General features: G+C 45.9%; 1 protein-coding gene across 8 annotated transcripts in view; it reads left to right on the forward strand.

Annotated features, from left to right (window-relative positions):
- PLEKHA7 (pleckstrin homology domain containing A7) overlaps nucleotides 1–25,230 on the forward strand; it is a 211,842-nt gene that overhangs the window by 123,228 nt on the left and 63,384 nt on the right. For all 8 annotated transcript variants that reach the window (XR_006272039.1, XM_043482014.1, XM_043482015.1 and 5 more), the window contains 5 exons: nucleotides 3,250–3,336; nucleotides 16,320–16,431; nucleotides 17,430–17,534; nucleotides 20,029–20,101; nucleotides 21,522–21,622. Coding sequence is in view for 7 of the 8 variants with exons in the window: in XM_043482014.1 (XP_043337949.1) it covers nucleotides 3,250–3,336; nucleotides 16,320–16,431; nucleotides 17,430–17,534; nucleotides 20,029–20,101; nucleotides 21,522–21,622 (478 nt within the window). In the remaining variant the exon portion in view is untranslated. The remainder of the gene's footprint in view (nucleotides 1–3,249; nucleotides 3,337–16,319; nucleotides 16,432–17,429; nucleotides 17,535–20,028; nucleotides 20,102–21,521; nucleotides 21,623–25,230) is intronic.

Genomic DNA, 25,230 nt, shown 5'->3' on the forward strand with positions numbered 1-25,230 from the left:
AGATTAAATGAAATAGTCCAAGGACCTAACTCTTCTTTGCTCAAAAAGTGCTGAACCAGAAGCTCTGCTATAAGCAAGCTGGGCAGGTTTAATCAGAAATCATCAAATTTTAAGACCTTAGTATTCAGGAGGCAGTACTTTGATTCATCTGTTTTCTCAAATGTATTGAATCCTTTTTTTTAAAAATAATTTAGTGATCCAGTAATGCCCCATAACCCAGATCTTCATTTCCTTATGCATAATATAGAAATAAAAATATCTGTGCTGTCTACCTCAGTGGGTACTTGGGAGGGTTAAATATGATGATGAATGTGACCACACTTAGAACTTCATGTAAGTGCAGGAAATGGTGGTGATGGTGCAGTGGTTGATAATTATTTTTGGCAAAAAGGGCAGCATCCGTATTAGGGAAGAAAGGGTGGGGAGCTGCCTCTAAGGTCTGATCAAATGACAGCTATATTTTTGTCCACTTTAAAAAACTATCTTTCTTCTTATGTTAGAATGTGAAAATCTTCATAGTGCCCACACCTTCCAGCTCAGGCTTCGTTTACCCAAGACTCTGGGCCTATTTAAGCTTGTACACGTTGAACGTGGGGAGCCTAGCTAGGAGCTGGTATTCTAGTTGTCCAGTGTTCGTGAAGTCTTTGCTGAATGCTGCTCCAGGCACAGAGAAGGTTTGCTCTTTGCCTCCCTCTGCCAGGCTGACCTTGTGATAGGACCAAAGGCTGATTGGGGGTGCCTTTGGGGTGCCTGAGTGCCACACAGGTGTTCTCATTCAGAAGCTTGGCCCCGGGCTGAGGGGAAGGAAGGAGGTGGAGAGGGAGAGGGAATAACAGTAGATGCTGCTATTTTTCACATGCTGTGTTTTTAGGGACTTCTGATCATGGCTAGGAGGCTGCCAGCCCCGTGGACTTCTGAGGGAAGGGGACAGCAGGTTATTATGCAAAGAACATCAAATTTAGATATAGAACACCTGGATTCATGTCCCAGTCTTATTGCTTATTGACGAAGTTATCTTGAGCAAGTCACTTAACTTCTCTGAGCCATTTCCTCATTGCAGGAGTTGCAGGAGTTGAGGAGTTCCTCCTCAAGCAGGAGTTGATGGTACTAATAGCTAAGTTATGTAAGAAAAGACTTTTTTAGAGGTAATAGTGGATAGGAGTTATTGTTATTCCCATTATGAGCAGAACAGTGTTTTTACTCCAGGAAGAAATGAGGCAGGTTTAAGTTAGAGTTTGTGTTTTCAAATTCCCTGGTGTTTTCCAGATGTCTTGTGTTTAGGGACTTCTTTAGGGTGAATGGAGATGACTAAAAGAAACTGGTATAAATCAAGCCTAGCCCATGAACGCAATACAAAGATTTCTGAAATAGATGTCAAGGGGGCTTGCTTCTCACCCTTATTTAGATGCTCATGTCTTAACTCTGCTTTTTTTGGGAAGAACAGCTTGCTGCCAGCCAGATGAGGTCATGGGATTCCAAGGGCTTTGCCTGGAACCAGGAGCTGAGAATTTGGAGGCTGGCGGTGGCTGGGAGGGTTGAGAGGGTGCCAGGAGGTAGTGTACGGCTGCAGGGCCAGGGAACAGCCTGGCCTGATGGCTCTGCCTGCCTCACATCTGGCTCATTAGGACTCCGGCTGCTCAGACCTCAGTGCCAGCCTTACCCAGACACCCCGCGGACACCCCAGCGCAGGATGCCCTGACGGCCCCAGGCAGAGTAAGACGGACTTGGGTTTAAAGACTTTTTTTTTCTCTTTTAACCTTTATGCTGTGCTCATTTAAACCTACTAGTGTCTGGGGTGAGTCAGGGCTCAATTTGGAGATGGGACTGATATCTTAACACTATCGAACTAAGATGATATATTGACTCTGACAGTAAAAGCATTTTAACCGTCTGTATTAGGAGCCTTAAAAAAATGACCATGCCCTTTGATTTAGTAATTTTATTTCTGGGACTTTAACCCAAGGAAATAATTTGAATTGCAGATGAAGCCCATATATGCAAAGATATATTGACTATAATAATGGGGAGTGGGATAGGGAAAGCACCTAAAATGTCCAGTATTAGAAGAAAGTAAATCTTTCTAGAATGTAAGCATCACAGTGTAAGGACTTTTTTGTTCACTTTGTATCTCTAGGACCTAAGACAGTACCTGGCACACAGATGGCCAGTAAACATTTTTTTGAACAATTATATGAAAAAAATTTTTACACTTACATGATAAGACTATCACCTATTTCAAATGAAGACATCTTAATGATATAGGAAATTTTCTGTGTTAATTGGATGTGAAGAAAGCAGGATACAGATTTCTAAATACAGTAAAATCACATTAAAAAAAATAAAATGATTTAAAGGAAAAAAGAAAAGCTAGGAAAGAGAAGATACCCAGATATATGTCTGGGTAGTGAGATCACAGGTGACTTTTTTTTCTTTCTATAGTTTCTAAAATGTCTAAAATAACTATGCTTTTGCAACTGAAAAAAACATTTTAACATAAATCATATTCTTTAAAGAAAAAAAGGTTAGATTAGTTTATTCATGGAGCAGAACAGCAGGCTCTAAAGCCAACTCCCCCTTCCTTTCAAAGAAGCAGGCAGCCTTTATGAATACACAAAACACCTACACACTCTGGTTGTGTCTGTCAACTCGGCGTGGAAGCTGATCCCTCCTCACATCAAAAGGGTGATAGAAACTGCACAGTGTTGAAATTGTACAGGTCATGTTGCAGAGACATGCCCATACATTTATATCCCATCACTGAAGTGAAGACATTCTGTAGTAGGGAGAAGAATTTTAAGAAGATAGATTTTTCTGGGTGGGTGTTAATTCTTAGAATTCTTGCCCTGGTTCGTGGGTTTTGGAAGCTGTTGAAAGTGCCGTCTGCTTTCCTTCATTCTTGTTCTCAGCTCGTGCCGTCTTAAAGTAACTTTTCACTGAGCGAGTCAGTTTGTAGGAGTAAGCGCTTCATGGACTGTTTCTAAGATCCAGGGTTGTCTTGGGGACAAGACTTGCCTAGAATTGAAACCCCCGTATGTCTTTAGTGGGCTTTGGCACCTGAGCTGGAGGTTTTTGATTTTTAAATGCAGCTGGGTTTTTACAGAGTGTCTTTCCAAGGCAAGGCCGGCGGTCTCACCTGGGAGGAGTCTGCGATGAGCAGGGGTCTTCAGACATCACTGACCTGTTGTTGTGTCTGGGAGCCTTTCCACTCACATGACTTCTCATTCATTATCTCTCTTTCTTTCTTTTTAGCCATAACCAGCAGACCACAGCCTTCAGGCATCCTGTGAGTGGGCAGTTTTCTCCAGAAAATAGTGAATTTATTCTTCAAGAAGAAGAGTAAGTACATTTATGTATTCTCCTTTTTCAGGCACAGCTTGGGAATTTAAAGGCATTTGCTCAAAACAAAGCTTGTTGGGCTATTTTCTCTCTCAGACATAGGGGCTTGGAGTGGATTATTTGGTTCAAGGTGAAACTCAAGAATTTTGTTTTTTAATCTCTAGACTTCTCTCAGCGGGTAGATGTGGAAGGGGGGAGATGATAGGGGGTGTGCTGTGATGAGTATTGTCAGAGCCACTTCAAAGTTCCCTTTCCCCTCAAGTATCACCTTACACACTAGTTATGCTCTGAGAGGACCCTCTCTCCTGTTGTTGAAAGTACTGTAAGTATAGTCTCCCAAGGAAGCCTAGTATAGGAGCCCAAAGCCAGGGCTTAGAAGAGAGGAGGGCTGGTGGCACCCTTTGTCCCTGAACATTTTGAGTCCTTTGTGCTTGCTTTTCCTAACACAGGAACTTCTCACTCCTCAGTCCCAATTCAGCAGGGCTTCTGAGTGCTCAGAGGCAGGTTCTACCACCCAGGGCTTGTCTGCTCTAAAATGCATGTATAGCCGATGCACACATTTTGGGGATGTGTTCTCCCAAAATTGAAGGCAGAGAAATATGTGCAAGTGTCTGTGTTTCATTCTGATCATTTGAGACAGCTCTATTTGAAGAAAACAGTTCTGTCTGAGAAACTAAGAGAGACATTGGCTTTAAGGGTTTTTGTTTTCCTATATATATATACACATGCTTGCTAAGTCACTTCAGTCACATCTGACTGTGCAACCCTGTGGAATATAGCCTGCCAAGCCCCTCTGTCCATTGGATTCTCCAGGCAAGAATACTGGAGTGGGTTGCCACCCACTCCTCCGGGGGATCTTCCCAACCCAGGGATAGACCTTGTGTGTCTTATATCTCCGGCTTTGGCAGGTGGGTTGTTTACCCCTAGTGCCACCCGGGAAGCCCATATATAGGTACAGATACAAACCGCACAGTCGTATCCGACTCTTTGCAACCCATGGACTGTAGCCCACCAGGCTCCTCCGTCCATGGGATTATCCAGGCAAGAATAATGGAGTGGGGTGCCATTTCCTTCTCCAGGGGATCTTCCCAACCCAGGAACCGAGCCCAGGTATCCCGCATTGCAGGCAGACACTTTAACCTCTGAGCCACGAGGGAAGCCCAAGCCCATATATATGTATATATATATTTGGCCACACTATATATGTATATATATATTTGGCCACACCACACGGCTTGTGGGATCTTAGTTCCCTGACCAGGGATTGAACCGGAGCCCTTGGCAGTTAAAATGCAGAGTCTTTACCCCTGGACCTGGAGGGAATTCCCAAGGGTATTCTTTTCTCCCCTTCAAATCAATTTTCTTGTGTTTTGTCACTTAGATATGTTCAAATGTAATCTTATATTATCAGTATTTATATTTTTACAGTGTTTTCCTCTTGTAGTACTTACGCTTATAAATTAAGGTAGAAAACTTCAAATATATACAAAAGTAGAGAGATACAATAATAAATCTGGTATATTCATTGTCTATCTTCAATAGTTTCTAAAACATGGCTGACTTTATTTTGTCTATATCCTCCCCCTCACTCCTGGATTATTTTGAAGCTAATTCTAAACATATTATTTCATCTCAGTTTTTTCATCTCAGTGTTTTCAGCTTAGAATCATTATCCAACAAAACTTTTAAAACCAGAAATCTGTAATTATAATCATACTGGCATTCCCTGCATGCTTACTTTGTGCAGGGGATTTTCTGTGCATATCTCATTTAATACAATAATCCTGAGATGTAGACCATCATCACCATTTTAGAGGCAAAGATACTAAGACCCAAAAAAGTCATGTCACTTGCCCCAAATTGCCTGGCTAGCAGCAGAAAAGCCAGGGTGTCACCTCAGCCTCATCTCTTTGGTCAGGTCTAAGCCTTTCCCTAGTCAGAAGCTGTTTGCTCAATTATTTTGGTGCTGGTGGCCCACAGGACATGAGAGCCAGACTGTGGGGCTTATAGCTGGTAGAAGGGATGTCTGCCTTTGAAAGCATTAATACTACTAGAGAAAGAGTGGGTACAAGGTAAAGATTATCTTATCTCCTACATCAAAAAAGAACTGCTGTGTAAAGACAAAGTCAGAATGTGGATTCTCTGAATTCCAGCTTGGAATGAGTTTGTTTATAGAATCCTGAAGGTCAGAGGCTTTAGGGAGGTCATTGAGTTCAGCCTCCAGTCCTTAGGAATCCGAGAGACATGGGCGCCTGTCATCATTAAAGGTCTGGTAGAATCCATCAGAACACTTAGCTTGAGAAGTTACCAGCCTTAATAAGAGCTTCTGGAGAAATGCACATTTTCCATCACTAAACACCTCTGTCACACACGTCCTTTTCCTCCTTAACAGAAGACTTTATCCCCTGGCTACTTCTGAGGAGGCGGCCTCTTTATCCTACCAAAATACCTCCACAGCTAATCTCAGTTCCATCCAGTTTCCAAGGAAAAGACATTCCTTCTTTTGAAGGGTCACTTCTTCCCTCTAGATCTCCTTTTCTGGATGTCATAAGGGGTGCTTGCTTATCTCAGATGATGGGTACAACTGTATGGCCAGACATTTCCTTGAAGCAAACAGCATGTGCTTTAGGCATTGAGAGGAAGGGAGGGTTTCTATGGACTTAGGTGGTGATTGCTGCACTTACTCATTGAATACTTAGTGGGCGCCTCCATCAGGGACTGTGCCATACTGGCAGTGACAGCAGCCAACAGGACGAATGTGTTCCTGTCTGTGAAGCGCTTATGGTTGAGCAGGGAAGATATTGACACGAGATCACAGATGTGATAAATGTTCCAGATAGAGGGAACACAGGGTTCAATGGAAGTTGATAAATGAGGGTTATAACCTGGCTTAGACCTTGGGGATCGTGGAAGGCCTTTCCACACTGGGAAAAGATGTTTTAAATTGAGATCTGTCCAGTCAAGGTTATTCAAAGACCAAGAGGGGAGAGCATGGGGACTCCATACTAGGTGAGTTAGAGTGCAACATGAAGAGCACCAGGTGGATTCTGGAGCTACTTGGGAGTTAAAATTGACAGGATTTGGTGATTGATTGTCTGTAATGGTGACTAAAAGAGAGGGAAGATTTTCTTGAAGTGTCTGGCCCTAACGTGGAGGAAGGGACAGGATTTAGATAAGGGAAGATAAGCATGCTTGTGTGTGAGGGTCAAGTGTGACCAGCTTTGGCAAGAAGATTGACTTGTAGTGGAGGTCTGTGAAGGAGATAAGGTTGGAGGGGGACGTTGCAGCCAATTATCCAAATTGCTTCCTCCTGAAATAGACTTGGCTTTACCTCCAGGTAAATCCTGGGGGAGCTCCGGAGGGTGAGTGAGGCATGATTTCCCTTCACAGAAACCATTCCTTTTAAAAACTATGCTAATGGATACAATTTCTGCTTTGTTCCCGTGGAGGAGCTTAATTTTGTTGTGTAGTGTGATACGTGGTGAGAAAAAAAAAAAGACTGAGGTGACCGTTTGTGTCCTTTATATCAGCTCTCAGATTAATATATTGGTAGAAAAAGAAAAACTGGCTCTTTTCTTTTCCTTCTCCAAAGAGGATCTGTTAAGGTCATGTTGACTCCTCTTATCAGCCTCCACCCTGGTTTTTTGGAGTGAATCCTTCTAGAGCCATCTGAACCAGCATCACCTGGGAACTTGTTGGAGATTCTCAAACCTCACTCCAGATCTACTGAATCAGAGGTTTTGGAGGTGGGATCCCTGTAAACTATGTTTTAACAAGCCTGCAGGTGATTCTGATTCTGGTAAATACTTGAGAACCACTGACTTAGATAACTTGCTGTTCCTGTCTCCCCTAAATCACTCCCGGATTCTTCTGTTCATCCTTAAGTCTCTTTCAGATAACCCATCATTCTTTGGGCTGCAGTTGCAATCTTAGTCAGGTAATTTTGGATTTTAGTCAGGTAATCTTGGGATCCTCTCTCCTGTAGGAAGAAAAAAGTTCTCCATGGTGACTTCCTTTAAAACATTACTGATGTGAACAGATAACCCATCTTCCTGACTGCTGGCATGTGGGGCTTACCTGAGCTGTTTGGTGTACCAGGCACATGCCCACAGATTAGAAACTTGGAGAAGAGAAATAAAATGAAAGCTATGATCTGGCAGATCCAGAGGACATGAATTCTGAGTGTTCTAGTTTCCGTGTCCGTAATACAGAATCAGTCAGGATAGCCTAGGATCTGCTGTGGCAACAACAACAACAAACAAAATCTCAATGGCTTAGAGCAGTTAAGGTTTATTTCTCACTTTCACTCCGTGTCCATCACAGGTCACCTGAGGGGTTCAGCTCTGTCACCTTACTGAAGGACCTGCATCTCTGTGCTCCCATGACTGCCAAAGGCAAGAGAAAGGAAACTTGGTGAACTGTGCACTGGCACATTCACTCAATTTCATTGGCTACAAGTCACGTGACCACTCCTCACGCCAAAGGGGCAGGGAAGTGCTTATCTACCAGGCATCTGGGAATAGAATCAGAAATACTTGTTGGTCAGCACTAATGACTACACTTAATAATCCACAGAGCAGATTTATTAAGGGAAGCAGGACTTTTTGAAATTGGCGCTAACGAGCTTCTTTTGTTGCATGACTAGAGCATTTGTTTTCTCATTATGCCTTTTCTGTTATGCTACCTAGTTCCTTGTCAGAACCCTCAAGGCACCTGGGTATCAGTCAACAGGTCCTGCAGCCTGACCCACAGGGGAGACCTCTGCATACCCAAGCCAATAGGAAATGTCTCTTGGAAGAGCTAATATAAGCCCAGGTTATCAAGAGTTGACTTTTTCCATTAATAATAATACTATTCTTTTTATAGGTAATGCCTAGAGTCCTTATGATTTATTATCAGGTACTTTTCTAAGTGCTTTCCATGTATTTATTTCCACAACAGTCCTTTGAGGAAGATACCATCATTATCATGGATACTGAGGCACAGAGAGGTTAAGAGTCTTGCCAGAAGTCGCACAGTTAATAAGTGGCAGAGTTAAGATTTGAATCCAGGTAGTCTGGCCCCAGATGCTATGCCTCTGACTACTATGCATACCGCCTCTCATTTCAGTGGTCTTCGAGAGACATTCCCCTTCTTGGTTGTGCTTAGGCATTAATGTTCTGGCTGAGTAGACTACTGCTACTTAGAGGTTTTAATTGTAATTGTATTTGCAGTAATGAAATTTGATCTAATAGCTTCATGCTTGCTTGAAAGGCACCAGCTTCCCCTCAAAGTCTCTTCTCCAGAAAGCATTGTCAAGCCTGTTTACAGGGCTCATTTCCAATGACTGGATTGATTGGTCTCCTCTGAAGGCCTCTTTCCTGAGTTTCAGTGATTTTCTTGACTTGGGAGCTTGTGGCTTAGAGGGCCACACCCAAGGGCCTTCATACGTTATGATGGAAGCCTGGGTGCAGAGAACTCCCAGCTGTGGTTTTGGTGGCTGGCGCTAGGCACAGGCGTATTCTCTCTTTGGTGCTGGGAAGCCCGGGAAGCCCAGGAAGCCGCTGACAGACGCCTCTGCAGCTCTTGGGGAAGAGCAGAGAAGCATTCTGGAGCTGTGACGCTGGCAGCTGACTGACAGCAAGCTGTATACACTGATCCCAGGCTCTGTCAAGCATTTGATGTTGAGGTGGGGCCTGCTTGAGTGAGTATGCGTTCTGGAAGTTCAGAAGCCTGCTGTTGTGCTCAGAAGCCAGCTACGATCTCCTTGCAGTTTCCTAACGTAGGAGGAGGACCCTTGCCTGGCCTTTCGTTCTGAGCATCTGAGTAAGTTTAGCTTGGTCCTTCCACTGGAATTTGAGCAGCCCTTCGTTTTCTCATTGGACTGTGTTGGAAAAAAATCACAGTTCGAATTGCCTAGAATTTCGTGAGTGGTGTTTGGAGGCTATGACGTTAAAAGATACTGTCTTGCTGAAGGTACATCTTATCTTCTTGACCTCTGGCCTCTTTGGGGGTTCGTTTTGCAGGTTGCGGGGCAAGACCCTCCAAGGCGTTTGCTGATTACGCCAAGGGCCAGGGTATCTCCTGCTGCCAGAGATGGCTGTTTCTCGTTCTCCCTGCAGTTTCAAGTCGGTGAAAGCTTGCAGTGAGAGATCAAGAGCCCAGGATGGCAGAGAGGGCATCCTACAACTCTGAGCTTGGACAAGGAGTCTGTCCTATCGCTCATCTGCTAAGCCCTGGGCTGCAAGGCTGATGTCTTGCTGCCTGCAGCTGATACAGCCAGCACCTTGTCTTTCCAGACAGGCAGTCTTGGACTAGCTTTGCCTGTTGCATTTGGTTGCCATGGCAGCAGAAAAATGAGGAAAAATGGGAACACCTGGCAAGCCAGAAGCAGGAACTTGACTGTTCAGTTTTCCTTCCTGGTCTAGGAGACGGTGTTGGTGACAATCACAGGTAAGGGGAGAGGTGATGGTGGTGTCCTTAGCTCATTCGGGCACCTGGGTGTTGGCTTGGCTCTTGATGCTGCTGTTTCGGAGGGCACTGGCACTGGAGATTCGGTGGTTGCCACACAGTAACCACGTCTCTGGCTGGTTGTGCTGAGGGAGATGCTGCGGTGGTGACTTCGCTGAGTGTGGAAGGGAAGCTGCTGCCTGCACAGTGATTTTTGTCTTCCTGTGACTTCCCTCCTTGTCCTTTTTACCTCTTCCTTGTCTTGGAAGTACCCAGATCGCCATCAGAAAAGGCTATTTTCTAATGAGTAAAGTGACTGCCTGGTAATCCAGGAGGAGGAGATACGCTGAAAGAGGACTTGCCAAAGGCTGGGGTTAGAATTGTAGCATCTCTGAAATGGCAAACAGAGGTCAAAGTCTGGTTCTCTCTTGTTGTAGACAGAGACATGGAGCCTGGACAGCAGAAGACTGGACCAGGCTTACACGGCAGAGTGGGACTCTGGGTTTGGAGGCAGGAGAGAGCAGCCTTCGAGGCTCACTGGGTTGTTTCTGTGCCAGGTGAGGGGTGCTGTTTGGGCTGGTTTCCGGCTCCCAAAGTGATGCGGAGTAGGGAGAGGAACTAGAGCTTGTGTTCCAGAGAGGAGCTGGGGAAGAAGGGGAAGGAATGCAGAAAGCCTTAGTTGAGTAATGAGGCCACAGTTGCTGAATGAAAACCCCTGTCAGACAGCCTCCCCCAGGGTGTTGGGAGTGTGCGGGGAGCGTTGGCAGTCTGTCTGAGTGTCTCTTTTTCTTGGAAGAGGGAGTGTGGAGGTGTCTGCCTGTTTCAGACGAGAACTTTGTTTTATTCCTGCTTTTCATTCTGTATTGCTTTCCCCAAACCCCTTAGGTGGTGGGTGTGAGTGCCATAAAAAAATGCTGGTTGTGCTGGTTGTTTGTGAGTGTGCCTCTTCTCATGCACCCAGTAATTTTAGCTGAGTTCTCCATGTAGAATCCTTGCAGATAAAGCATGAATTGGATTGCCAGTTTCTCTAGGAATTAATGGGGCACAGATGTCATCTAATGATGTCTTCCTAGTAAGAGATTCCTGATTCCCCGTAGTTTCCTAACCTCCTATCATAGCCTTGAAGACTCTTGACGTTATCTTTCTTCTGGGCAAAGAATGGGAGGCCAACCTCCTAGTCCCAGGGTTATTACACATTAGAGAAGCCCCAGATAAGGTGTTTAAACATCTGTTTGTAGGAAATGATTCCTGTTGAGAAGTTAATTGTTTGGTACTTTGAGCTTTCTGAAGAGATAGTGCCTTGGAAATAATAAAGTGTACCTGAGATTTATGTTCTGGAATCTCCACTGGTAATAGTCACAAACAGTGGTTTTCACTGAGTGTAATGCTTCGTGGTTTTCAAAGCATCATTTCTGTCCACAGAACCACCTTCTGAGATGAGAATTCTTTTTTCATTTTGCAGAAATGGAAACTGAGGCCCAGAGTAGCAGTGTGACTCATGGAGGAGTCAGTAAGCTGAGGAGGGTGGCTAAGATCCTGTTATTCTGGACTCATGGTCTTTCCTCCATCCCAGGATCTTCTTGGATTGGGGATTGGTCTTGGGGCTGAGAAGAGCAGAGGCCTATTTCTGCCAGACCTTGGGACTTGCCATGGGTTGGTATCTTTGTGACAGAGTCCAGGTTTTGGAATCCAGCTACTCTCGCGGGCTGGTCATTAATCTCTCTGAGCCTCAGTTTCCTCTTTGACAAAATGGAGAAGGTAAAACTGGCTTTGCAGGGGGCAGTGAGATGATGCCAGCAAAGGGCCTGACACGGCAGGTGCTGACAGGTACAGCCAGCTCCCTCAGCCTGCCTGACTTTGTGTACCTGTCCCGAAGGGGTGGTGATACTTGGCCTGGCAACCTACCTATTACAACAGCAATGGGGTCTTGCTGTGATCTGCTCTAGTTCATGATGTTGACTGAGAGACAGCTGAAGAGCCCATCGAACAAACTCACCCAAAGGAAAAAAAATGGCTTCTGAATTTATAACTTCTTTTTTTTTTAAACTACATCTGTCAATGTTATACACATTTGCTCCTGGAAATGTAGGAAGCAGAAGCAGCTCCTTTCGTAGGTGGGTAAATGGAAGGACAGAGAAAATGACTTCCTGCCCAGGTTCACCTGACGCATCGCTGAGGAAGTTCAGAGTCGAATGAAGTCACTTTCCTCCTGGGCTTCTCCAGACTGATTTCTGTCTGGTTCTATCTTCTTTTGTTCTTTGCAGAGAAGAGGCAGTTCAGTTAAAACTCTAGCTCCCTGTTTTGAACTTCAGCCCACACCCCTCCAGCAAAATCATCAGCATTCATTTGCCCAAGTCAAGGAAAGAGAAGTCTTTGTTCAGAGCATCCCACTGCACTTTGGGAATCGGGATGGCACAGAACCTGGCAAACAGGCTTTGAAGTTAATAGATTTGATTTAATGACCTAGGAGTCTGCCTTCCCATAGCGTGTGCAGTTTTTTGTTTTTTTTTTTTTGGTCTTCTCTCCTGGGATCCTTGTGACTCACGTGCCTTAGGGCAAGCTGCTGGGAACCGAAGCAGCTTCACAGATGCCCTGCTCAGGGGCACGGGCTCTTCTCTGGGGGTGGGGGCCCCGCCGGAGTGAAACCTGTCAGGAGTATAACTCAGTCAGAGGACATGAGGACAGGCTAGTGTCTGCCCTGTCAGACTTTTACATGGGGAACATGCCTGTAAGATGTGACTGGCTGAAGCAGATGAACCAGAATGCCCACATCCAAGTGAGTGTGGATCCACTCAGAGCTGTCTCAGAGCTGTGTGTGCATGGGCTACACACACGCACCACTGATGTTCCCACTGCTCAGAATATTGTGGTATAAGATCTCTAGAAGTTTCCATCAGAGCCAGCTTTTCAGACATGCAAGAAAAATGTTTTTGAGTCTTTTCTCATATCCTTATTTTTGAATATCAAATAGTGTCCCAAGCATGACCCCCCCCCTTTTTTTTTAACTAGTTGAAATTCCAGATCACTTCTAGTGATTTCCGAAAGTTATAAGTCTAGTCATCCTTGGAAGACCTAAGGGGCTTCCCAGATGGCACTTGTGGTAAAAAACCCACCTGCTGATGCCAGAGACACAAGAGACATGGGTTTGATTCCTGGGTCGGGAAGATCCAGAGGAGGGCATGGCAACCCACTCCAGTATGCTTGCCTGGAGAATCCCATGGATAGAGGAGCCTGGAGGGCTACATTCTATAGGTCGCAAAGAGTCAGACATGACTGAAGTGACTTAGCACACACACACAGAGACAGAGGACCTAAGAGATCATTGCACACTCTGAGGAGATTCAGAGGAACATCCCCTGAATGTAGGTCTTGTTACTTGGCCAAGTGGGTAGCTGTGTGCGCCTTGTTCTTTCAAAGAGCCAGGTCAGGAACTGCCAGGTAATGGTTGACTCTTTTGCATGACTGGGGAGTCCTGTGAAGACATGCTCCCTGTTTATAGAGACAACACAGTCCGCTCCCTGGGGCGGATTTAGTTTGGACTTTAGTCCTGTCTCCTAATAAGCTGCTTTCTCTGGATGTTGCTGAGCAGAGGTTTTCACAGTCACGGAGTATGGGGTTTTCTTCATGTGTCTTTCCATGCTCACCCACCCCTCAGTGTCCCTCACTGATATTCAGTGTTGGGGCCACAACCAGTCCTTTTCCAGCTGAAATCTGTTCATACCCGGCTCTCTAGGTAGTGGTCATACCTTCTTTCCTCACCAGCCTAAGGCTGCAGGGAAGTCCTCTTTGTTCCTGCACTTTGGGCTGGAGAACTCCCTGGCCAGCCAGCATCCCAGAAGCTAGTTTGGGAGGGGACATGGGGTTAGAATACAGGAAGAGGACTACAGTTAGAGCTCAAGATTGTAAGGTGCAGAAATGGCAAATGTGGCTACCTGTCCTGGTTTCCCAGGCCATCACAAACCCAGATGGTCTGTTCTTTGTCTCACTGAGGAACAGCGGCATATCTAGTTGATGGAATGTAATGCAGTCATTTAAAATGATATGGATGAGTTCAAAAGAGAGGAAAAAATGTTTAGATTACAGCAAGTTTTAAAAATCAATATGGAAAATTGTAAAGCAATATGATCACAGTTATCTGGGCTTTCCAGGTGACGCTAGTGATAAAGAACCCATCTGCCATTGCAGGAGACATAAGAGACCTGGGTTCCATCCCTGGGTCAGGAAGATCCCCTGGAGGAGGGCATGGAAACCTACTCCAGTATTCTTACCTGGAGAATCCCATGGACAGAGGAGCCTGGTGGGCTATATAGTCCATAGGATCGCAAAGAGTTGGACACAACTAAAGTGACTTAGCATACACAATTATCTAAAAACACAAAAAAATACCCCCCCCCAAAAAAAAACCCCAAGCATATTACAGAGAATGAAAGTAAATATACCAGGGAGATTCCTAGTGTCCTTTTGGTTTAGGTTTCTGGGCTTTCACGGCTGTGGTCCAGGTTCAGTCCCTGGTTAGGGAACTGAGATTGTGCAATGTGTGTGGTGTGGCAAAAAAAGAAAAAGGAAAGAAAGTAAATATACCAAGTACCTAAAATGATTTTCCTTTGGATAACAGGACTATGGTGACATTTTTCTTTCCTACTAGCTTTTTTCTTGTATTTCTCAAGTATTCTGTAATAACCCTCATATCAGTGTCTTAAATGGGAAACAATTAAACTTGATAAAATCCCAAACAAACCTTTTTTATTGTTGGACTGTGTGTCCTGAATTTGGACTTAGAGATGTAGCTGCCATAACTGAGATGAGCTGAGAACTCTTCTTTTGCCTTGTCTCAACCTCTGGGAATCTGAAAAGTCAGGCAAGACCAGGTTCCAGGAAGACATCTCGGGCATAGTTCTGCCTGGAGGCAGGGGCTGGACAAGGCAGCCTCTCAGAGCCCCTTCCCACCCCCGGTTGGCTGTTATCTCTCTGCTGCACACAGCCTCTGCCAGCAGTGCGCGGGCTCCAAGTGTGGCGACATTCTCTGAGTGGGGAGCAGTGACAAAAGTCTGGCTGGGATGGAGGCCGGGGGCGGGGAATCCGGAGTGAGTGCCTGAGCTGATAAGGAGCCAGTGATCTTTCTGCCTGGTGGGACTCGCACCTCTAGCCATCAAGCATCCAGCCTGCCCCAGCCCCTTGGAAAGCTTGTGCCTGCCACGGTGGTCCTGCTGCTAGTAGAGCTCAGAAAGCACAGTGGTCACGGCTGTTTCTGCGAAGGACTTCCTGATGGTGCAGGGTGTCGGAGCTCTGTCTTGGGGCATGGGAAGGATCACTGTCCTTTGAGTGGCCGTGGTTTTGAAGGAAGCAGCGTAGCTCCAAGTGGAAACTGGGATTTTCCCTCCTGGCACCTCTGTAAACGTGAGCCTGGTGAGCAGACATCCAGAACGCGTCTTCCTCGGCTGTGTCTCACCTGGATCCTCCAGCTCCATCTCCTCAGGGCCCTGGCCCAGGCCTCCAAATCAGTTTCTCCACTTTTCTGGCAAAAGGCCTCAGTTTACTGCAGCTGTCTGGATCCTGTCACCCATCGGAGCAGCAGGCACCCAGCCAAAGAATGCTGGCACTTACACTTTGAGGAAGGCTTACGGATCCTGGAGATAGCAAAGTCTGGGAATCAAGCATTGAGCTGCTCAAGGATAGGGACTGGATTGTGTGGAATCATTTTCTGCTGCTGCTTTGAAAGAGTCTGGCAAATGCTCGGGCTCTGTAAAGGCAGGTGAGAAGGGTTCTCTACGATACCTCTTAAGCGTTATGCACAATGCTGCCAGGGTACCAGCCTTCCCAGGGCAAGTGGGAAGCATAACTGGCCCTCTTGGTCGGAAGCATGATGTCACTGGATGCTGATGGGGACACATCAAGGGCATCTGCCCTGGGGACCCAGGCATGCCTCATTTCTTCCTGCTCTCCAGACATGGCACAAGGGGTTAATATCTCCAATGGCTCTATTTTGGGGCTAATGGAGTGTTCCTAGAATAGGACTCTTTGTTAAGTAGTCTATTTTCGGAGGCAAGCCCCACTGGCATTTATGTAAGCGATTCTCTCTGTGTATCTGGGGGTGTGGGTGTGTGTGCGAGTGATTTCTTGTTACTAATTATAAGCAGCTGTTTTTGGGAGCCAGGGAAATGGAGGTGTGTGTATGTGTGTAAGGAGTGTGGATTGCTCTTGCTGTGAAGAGTGGTGGTGTAACCGTGTGTGCCCATCTGATGGGCACACAGACACCCAAGTAAGAGGATAAATGAGGAGGCCTTGCGAGAGCAGGCAGCAGTGACTTGGCCCCTTGGTGGGGTGTCAGGCTGTGGAGCCCGCCCACCTGTCCATGCTCTTGATTCCCTGAAGCACATGTGTAGGCTGGATGTCGTGACCCTCTGACTGCAGTCTGGAGTTAGGTGGTGTCCAGAAGATCTGTCCTGGGTTGTTTAAGGTCCATTAACCAGTTCTAACCTGAACTAAACCTCAGACTCCACTTCCCATCGCAGCCTGGCCACTTATTCACTGCATTCTCTTCTGTCTCTCCACAGGCCAAATCCACATATGTCGAAGCAAGAGAGAAACCAAAGACCGTCCAGCATGGTCAGTGAAACGTCCACGGCAGGGACCACTTCCACCGTGGAGGCCAAGGCTGGCCCCAAGGTGAGCTCTTGGCCTCTCACCCTTGCCCTCCTCTCTTCTGTATTTTGCCAAGTCCCTTTGTAGCCAAAGACGCATTTGACCTTCATCATAGTATATTTTTGTTTTTTAACTCTTTATTTTGTATTGGGGTTTAGCTGGTTATAATGTTGTGATAGTTTCAGGTGAACAATGAAGGGATTCAGCCATACACATGCATGTATCCGCTCTCCCCCAAGCCCCACTCCCGTCCAGGCTGCCACATAACATTGAACAGAGTTCCATGTACTGGACAGCAGGTCCTTGTTGGTTATCCATTTTAAATACAGCAGTTCCACCGTAGTTTTGTGAAGGAGACACGTAAAAAGTATTGTCCCCAAATGAGAGTTCTGGAAATAGGCCAGTTGGGGTTATGTCACATGTCCAAGAAAACAGGTGATTGCTGACAGAACCAGGACTGACATCTAGGGCCCTGGCCATATTCTCCGTTTTTCTGGCGTGTCTTGGGAAGGCCACACCTCTGTTCACAAGTGTCTTAGAGACCGCATGGTAAACTTTGTGACAGAGGCCCCAGAGGTGTCTGTGCCACGCTGTGGGAGCACTGGCTGAGGAGCAGGGAAGAGATCCAGCATTGTAGAGAAGGAGAGAGCACCAGAAAGGCGGCGCGGGGGGTAAATATCTGGAAATGAGTAAATACTGTCACCAAAAAGGAGCATTGTTCAGAAAGCCATAGGACATCTTGGGGCCAGCAGCTGCTGGTAAAAGTTGATTGAAAGATCCCTTTACATTTGTTTTCTCTGTAACCCAGACAGGAAGCTTGGTAGCTCTTGGACTCCCCTTTTAATTAGGATGCTATGGCCATGCACCCACCCATTCTCCATCATCTCGCTGTTCTTTTGATCAGAGGACGGTGCCATGCAGATGAAGACGCAGGAAGCCTATGGCTCTCCTATCATGCATGTGCTTTTGAGGGCTTCCCCAAATCATCCCAGATGCTAGAGATTGAGTCTGCTCTTTCCTAGATCATGAAGTCCAGCAATAAAGTACACAGCTTTGGGAAGAGGGACCAGGCCATTCGGAGGAACCCCAACGTTCCAGTGGTGGTGAGGGGCTGGCTACACAAGCAGGTGAGGAGACTGAGGAGGGAGGGCGGCAGGGAGCTAGTTCTTTCTGATTTCCGTCCTTCCCCTGACCCCCAGGAGCTGGGAACGGGCTTGTAATAAGATTTTTGTTCCTGAGTCTGTCCGAGGCCAGTAGATTCTACCGATCGTGCTAAGTGATTTGCTTTTCGTGTTTGTAAGTGGACTGTACTCAATGACTGCGGTTTCCTTCCCCAAACCCACTTAGCCGCTTTGGTTCTTGGTACCATCGGCTGTCCTGGGACTCGGACCTGGGTGTGGGTGGATCAGTCTGCATCCAGCTTTGCAGCCACGATCCTCCGCCAGCACTAGCCTTCCTAATGTTAAAGAGCCTTTGTTATCATTTGCCTGAAAAATCCCAGGTTTTCCTTTTCTCCTCTCTAGCACATATATCGAACTTCCTAGCACCTCAGATTTCAAATTGGCCAAACTCAACTCACTATCTCCTCAGCCCCTACCTGTCTTTTCCCCCAGCCTGCTCTTCCTGGGTTGTGGGGTCGGTGCCATCCTTCTCTCAGGCACTCGGTTTAGGAACCTCAGTACCATCACCAGCTTCTCCTTCTCCCATATCCGTTCAGTCTGGAAGCCCTGTCAGCTCTGTGTCCCCCCACAGTCCATCCTTCAGCTCTGTCTTTACCAGCAGTCATTCTGCCTCTGGTCCTCTGGCCTCGGATAGGCTGTGAGGTCCCAGGGTCAGAGAACATGTTCCTTCTGTCTTCTTCCTTCCCTTCTTGCCATCCATCCACCCATCCCCCGACTCACCCACCAAATGCCTGCCATGTTCTAAGTGTTCTCACTGCAACGACAAAGGGATGAGTAACATGTGGTTCCTGCACTCGAGGACCTCCTGCCATAGTCTGCAGGGGACTCCCGCATAGCATATTATCCAGATAAGCACAAATTCTGAGAGCAGTGATGTATGTTTTTACTCAAGGCTTTATGGGAAGACAGAGATGGGCATTAACATGTACAACACACAGAAGAAATTCCTAAATGTCCCCTTGAAATCCTTCTCCCCCAGGTCTGTTCCCCACGGCAGCTCCCACAGCTCCCCAGCCTCTTCTGACCAGTACTCCCCTGGCACCATCCTCTTTTAATGAGACCCTCTTCCCTCACAGCTCTGTTCTTATTCTCTTTTCTTACCTGGGTCACCCTCTGACTTTTTCCATTTGCATCCCTGTCCCCGTTAAACAAAAGGCTCCTTTGAAATGTGGAGGGAGACGGAAGGGATTGTAGACAATCCTTCTCCTCAGCAGACACCCCCTTGCCCAGGCCCCTGGGCCCCTGGGCTGTGCTGTGGCTGTAAGGTCTGTGTAGATGCTGTGGACTCACAGTAGAGAAAGTATCACTGTGCTTGGGGGAGTCCTAAAAGGTCCTGGAGGAAGTGACATTTGAAGCAGATATATAAGGGTGGAGAAGAGCTTTTCAAACAAAGCAAATATCATATGCCAAGACTTTAGAGGTCACCTAGTTAATGCAGAAGATAAAATCAAGAAATATAGGAGCTTAGCAAGTTTTAACACTTAAGTAAATGGAGAACGGATAAAATTTTTAAAAATTTAAGGCTGTCAAAAAGTTTTGCAGAAGGAAGACAATTTAAATAGCTAAAAGTGGCTCTGGAATTTTCCTACGTTTAGGAGAAAAATGACCCCAAAACTACTATTTTCCTACCCTAGCCATATTTAAAAATTTTTCATAGTCACCTAAAATTTTTTTTTAAATAAATGTAATGATTTACATTTTAGATGAGTAGAGGCAGAGTCTTGTTATGATACAGTTTAGTTCAAGAAAATCCAAGTCTTTTTCTGTTGAATGGAAAGAAAACACAGCATAACCAGTCCCTTACAGTAGGTAACTTAGTCAAACGAGACTTTTGCCTCACTGATTAATTAGCTAACTTAAATTCTTTGTCCCATACTATGTAAATCGATTTTCTCTCTTTTTTAAATTTTTATTGGAGGACAGTTGATTTATAATGCTGTGTTAGTTTCAGGAGTACAGCAAAGTGAGTCAGTTAAACATATACATATATCCACTCTCTTGTTTAAAATTCTTTTCCCATATAGGCCATTACAGAGTATTGGGTAGAGTTCCCTGTGCTATGCTAAATCAAATTTCTAATTAGTATAAATGAAGATATTTTATAGCATATTGAATGAATGAATAAATAACTTTTTGTTAAAAACTGATTTCTTTCTTACTGGAAGAACTGTTTTTGAATTCATATCTTCCTTTCTAAAAGTAGGATGCTTATGATATATTAGACTGTTTACAGGAAACAGAACTTCCTGGGGAAAAACCATCACTGGATTTAAATTTTAATGTTCTATTCAAAGAAAGGCTATGCAATAAAAATGTATTAATTTATGGAAAGAAAGCGTGAATATGGGCAAATCTTGGTTCCAGAATCAGGTTGTACATAACTAAGGAGGGGGAGCAGTACGCTCAGATATTGCCCTGATTAGTTTTCTTTGCTTTGCAGGACAGTTCTGGGATGAGGCTGTGGAAAAGGAGGTGGTTTGTGCTTGCTGATTATTGCTTGTTTTACTATAAAGGTGAGCTGAGGTTCAGGCCACCAAGGGCTCTTGTGCCCGAGGGGGTGGTGAGGTGATACAAAGGTGGTCTTCTCAAATCCAGTGTTTGAACCAGTGGTCCGAGCTAATTAATAACCTGTTAACCTGCCAAAGTGTTCACTTTTACATATGTGGATGGTTGGTGACTTAATTTTTATCAGTCCCAGCACTGGAAGTGCCATTTGTTGAGTTAAAATTAATAGAATCTGGTTTGCCTTCTACTTAGGGTCTCAAGATCTGGAGTTTTTCCAGCTTCTGCCCCACTTGGGGCATAGGCTCACCTTTGATGCAATCCGGAGGGATGAGAAGTATAGGTGAAGCATTATATTTTGTAACCTATTATCTGGATTTATCCCCTGTTATTGGGTAGGCAGCTGGTGAATAAAATTGGCCATATGAATATTTGTGAAGCCCCAGTACATAGAATTAGGGGCTGTGCAAAGGTTAGAAGGAAGTAAGGCTCAAAATATGGAGGAAGAGATAGCCTAATTATAAGACAAGACTAGGTTGTGACAGGTGCTTTGGAAGGCATCCAAAGTGCTTAAGCAGTGCAAGGGAAGCAAGAAGTTAATTCCATCGTGGAGAACTTGGGAAGGCTCCTTAGAAGAGATAGGGTATGAGTTGAGCTTTTTAGGATGGGTAGAACTTTGCCCATGTTTGGGGGAAGATGGGCATTCGTGTAGAAGAAACAGCTTGACTTAAGTTCTAGAAGCAGAAGAAGGTGGCATGATAGACCTTCAAGGCTAGAGTGAGTCTTGCATGGAGCACACACCAGGAGATAAGGCTCAGGATGGCTAAGGGCCAAAATGCAAAAGGGCTGTGACTCTAGACAGAGGAAGTCGGGTTTCCTTCTGTATCCAGTGAACAGTCAGCAAGTGCCTTGTGTGGGAGAGCAGAGACACCAACTCGTCATTAGGAAGTTACCTCTGGTAACGAAGATGGTTTGGGGGAGGAAGAGAATAGATATAGAAAATATGAAAAAAAAATATGATATTTCCCACCTGCTCTAACTTTGCCCATGAGGTGTGTACCACCCAGAATCCCTTCCCCATCCTTCACAAAACTTTAAACATCACCTTCCGAAGCCTTCTTCAGTTCTGCAGGCTGTGTGCCACTCCTGGCTGTGTGTTCCCACAGCACATGGCATGCTGCTGTATTTCAGGAGTTGGCAGGTGGAACTGAGTGTGTTCACATGTGTGTCCCCATCCTCAGGGAGAGGGCCCTGTCTGACTCACCTGTGTAGTTCCAGCACTAGCACAGTGGTCCCCGGAGCACCTGAATGGATGATCCATGATTGCAGTCATCCTGGGAGAGATAAGAAGCACTGAACTAGGGTTGTGGGATGGACCACCCTAAGGAGGCTGCCACAGGAGGTTATCCTGATGTGTTCTTCCGTTCAAAGACAGCCGAGAAGAAGTGGTCCTTGGGAGCATCCCTCTGCCCAGCTACGTGATCTCACCTGTGGCCCCTGAGGATCGCATAAGTCGCAAGTATTCCTTTAAGGTACTGTCCCTCTCCTTTAGTTTAGCAATGCCGTCCTAAGAAATGTTGTTGTTGTTTGGTTGCTGAGTCGTGTCCAACTCCTTTGTTAGCCCATGGACTGTAGCCTGCCAGCTCCTCTGTCCATGGGATTCTCCAGGCAAGAATATTGGAGTGGGTTGCCATGTCCTTCTCCAGGGGATCTTCCTGACCTAGGGATCGAACCAGCATCTCCTGCTTTGGTAGGTGGCTTCTTTACCATTGTACCGTCTGGAAAGCCACCATCTGGAAAGCCCCTAAGATACATTGTGTTCCCAGTAATGGCTTCACAGAAGCAGTTGTTTTTGCTGGGAGTGGGAGGGGGAAGAAGTTAAGAAGTTGTGTGTTTCAGAGTCATGTTAACAAAGTTATAAATTCTTTAAGCAAGAATAATATCCCATCACAAGTGCTTTCATTTGTGTCTGAACTTTTGAGTCCCTCAGCCTTGCTTGAGTATTTAGACCTCCTTTTTCCTGTCACTACTATTTCCGCGACAGGTCTCAGAAAAACAAAACAAAACAGGGTCTCCTGCTTTCTTAACCACTGTCGCTATCCCCAGTGACTCCAGAGTTGCTGTGGGTTGAAGATCCTGGATCCTCCTTTGCTTCACGTTGCATGATGTGGTACTGCCGTATTCCTGTAAAACCTTTGGTGACTGAGAACTACTGTTATCCGCATTACCTCATTTGATGCCTGTGGGGAGCCTGGGGGGTTAGTATGATTCGCTTCATTTTATAGATGAGGAGAATGAGGATTGGAGAGCTGAAGAAGCTTACCACAGCCCCAGAGCTGGAAGACGATGGAGGCAGATCTCCACCCTGAGCTCTGTGCTCCTCATGTGCAGTGCAGGGAGGGAGGATGATTTTTCTCTCTTCCTCTCTGCTTTTCTCCCACGTCTTACTCTGGTCACCTGCACACCCATTGCAGGAGGCAGGAGATGGTTTCAGTGAATGCTTATTGTTGTTTTAGTAATAGTGATCTGTTAAATAGTTCAGAGCCTCTCCTGCTCATTGTGGGCTCTGAAAACGTTTTGTTCCCTGGGTTTTAGACTAGTCTTTTGCAGCCGAATGCCTTCCTTGGGGAATCTTCCTTTCTAGTATTGAGTGTGGCTACTGGGCAAACAATTGGGATAACGCTGTTATATATGATTTGGTGGTGGTGGGGGACAGCCTTTGGAATATCTTCAAAGTAACAGATTATAATAACTATATATATTTCATCTCAACACTTCATTGGGAGGTGTGAAAAATAGATTCGAGGAAAACATCTTTTATGTGCTGTCACATTCTCTCCTTTTTAAAAGAAAGAAGACTTCACCAAGAGTGTTCCCTAAATATTTTGTCTGGGAGACAGAAGGCATGCCTATTTTGGGGGCTGACTGGGGTCTGCAGGGTCTGAGAGGAAAGAAAAGCTACTACGGGCAGCACTGGTGATGCTCAGCTGGTTGTCTAGGAAGGACTGTGGTTTCCTGAGTGTGGAAGAGGTCCCTTCCCTTTGGTTGCAGTGTCATTCTTTCAGGGATGTGAGGGTGGGCCTGGGGCAGTTCAGGGTCCACGTTCTTGGGCTACCGAGGAGTGTGCAGTGTGTTGTGTCCTGGGCCTTATGCTTGCCTCTGATGTCATTTCTCAGTTTCCAGAACTGCAGTTCTCAGACCGTTGCTAGGACACCTTGCCTGAGATTGTTCAGAGAATCTGCAGTGGCAGAGCCTGAGGGTTATGTGTTCCTCTCTTGTCTGTCTTCTCTGACTGCACTCCCAGCCTGGCAGCCCCTAGGCATTGTCAGGGAGGCGGGGTGCTAGATGCGCCCTGAGGCTCCACTGGGCCTGCAGGGTGAGCCAGCAGGGCTCTCCGTGGCCTTTAGATACCATTATTCCCCCACCTCCTACCCCTCCCGCCACACCAGACCTTGTGCTCTGCTGGCTCATCTGGGGCATCTCCCCGCAGAACACCTACTGGAGTCACAGCCTCCCTTGGCCTGCTGGTCACCTCTGAGCAAGGTTAGCCCCTCAGATCCAGGGTCTGGGGCAGAAAACATCCCCAAGGGGGAAAGCGCCTTTATTGCTTCCCTTTGAGCTATTCTCCCTCCCTCAAGACTAAGGGCTCCTTACCTGAGGCCTACAGACCCATGTCAGTAGGTAAATCACATCTTTCTTTTTTAAACCTCTTAGTGTCCACGGGTAAATCATGTCTTTCCTATTTTAATGCATAACATCTCCTTTGATTGAGAAAGCAGACAGGAGTAGGTATCGACAGCACCCTTGCCTTTGGTCACCGATAGAAACCAGAGATGTTTTCATATCACACTATAGTTGTTGCAGATATCTTGAAATACTGTTTATGTTCTTCACCACTTCAAAATTACAATAATTATTACATCTGCCACTAGATTTGTTATGTGATACATTATTAAGGAAGCACCTGTATCACTATATTGCAACATTTAAAAATATTTTGGTAACTATATTTCAATATAGTAAATTTCCTTTGTCCTATTGTGCACGAAACACCTTCTAGGAAGAGTTCGTAGAATCCAGCAAGTCCTCAAAAAGATGCCAGAAAAAAGATTAAGACTCTCTGCTTTATTCTGGCTGAAGGCCAGCCAAAAGTCATGGTGTTTTACTTACGTATACTCGGCAGACTTCTGTTGTGCTCTGTTGTTCTACTTGGCAGGATATAGATGCTAGGGATACAGCGGTGAAAGGACACAGTCCTTGCCTCTGTCTGCATGAACCTGGGGATTAACGGGATAAGAAGAGAACAGGAAGAGCTGCTGTCCTCTCCCATTTCAGTTTTGTGCTTTCTGTATCTTTGAAATCCATCTCTCCCCTACCACTGTCACTATTCTGTCTAGCCTGCCATCACCCCCCACCCCATGGTAACTAACTTACTAGGCACTGGAGTGATGCCTCGCACATAGTGAGCACTCGGTGAGTGTTGGCCATCGTTGCTTCAGCCCTGGACCTCCTCTGTAGCCTTCAGGATGTCCTCCACGCTGTTCCTCAGTTACATGTCTGTTCAAGAATGCTCCTACCATATACCCTTCTGTGGCTCCCCATTGCCTTCAGGATAGAGCCCAGCCTTGGTTTAGAAGGTCTGGCTTATCTCTCTAGCCACGTTTTAGCACACTTTCTTCTTATGCCTTTCCTCCATTTCTTGCCCATAGGCCTTTGCTTGAGCTTCAGTCACAACCTCGAATGCCCTTTCTGAACTCTTCCTTGTCTTTTAGGTGTCTGTTCATGGGCCACCTTCTCCAGGAAACCTTCCCTAAGTCCTCTGGACGGGTTCTGTACTTTTATTTGAACATCCACAGCTCTGGTATCACTGCCCTATAAATGGTTGATTACCCATCCAGAGCTTTCTCCAGGGAAACTAGCCATCATCTAGTTTTGCCAGGGTAGATGGGGCTGGTCATATTCTTTAAACAGGTCACATGGAGCTGTCATTTGTAGTAGGAGTTGTGGTCAGTGACACGCCTTATACTTCCCAAGTTAAGGTCAGTTCAGCTTATTTGTATTTCATGTTTAGTCCTCTGTAAGTCAGTGATGGTTCAATGAATCCCACTAACTTCCTCAAGTAGATGCCTGCCCCAGAACC

Source organism: Cervus canadensis, chromosome 11 (assembly GCF_019320065.1).
Source record: "Cervus canadensis isolate Bull #8, Minnesota chromosome 11, ASM1932006v1, whole genome shotgun sequence".
Lineage (NCBI taxonomy): Eukaryota > Metazoa > Chordata > Mammalia > Artiodactyla > Cervidae > Cervus > Cervus canadensis.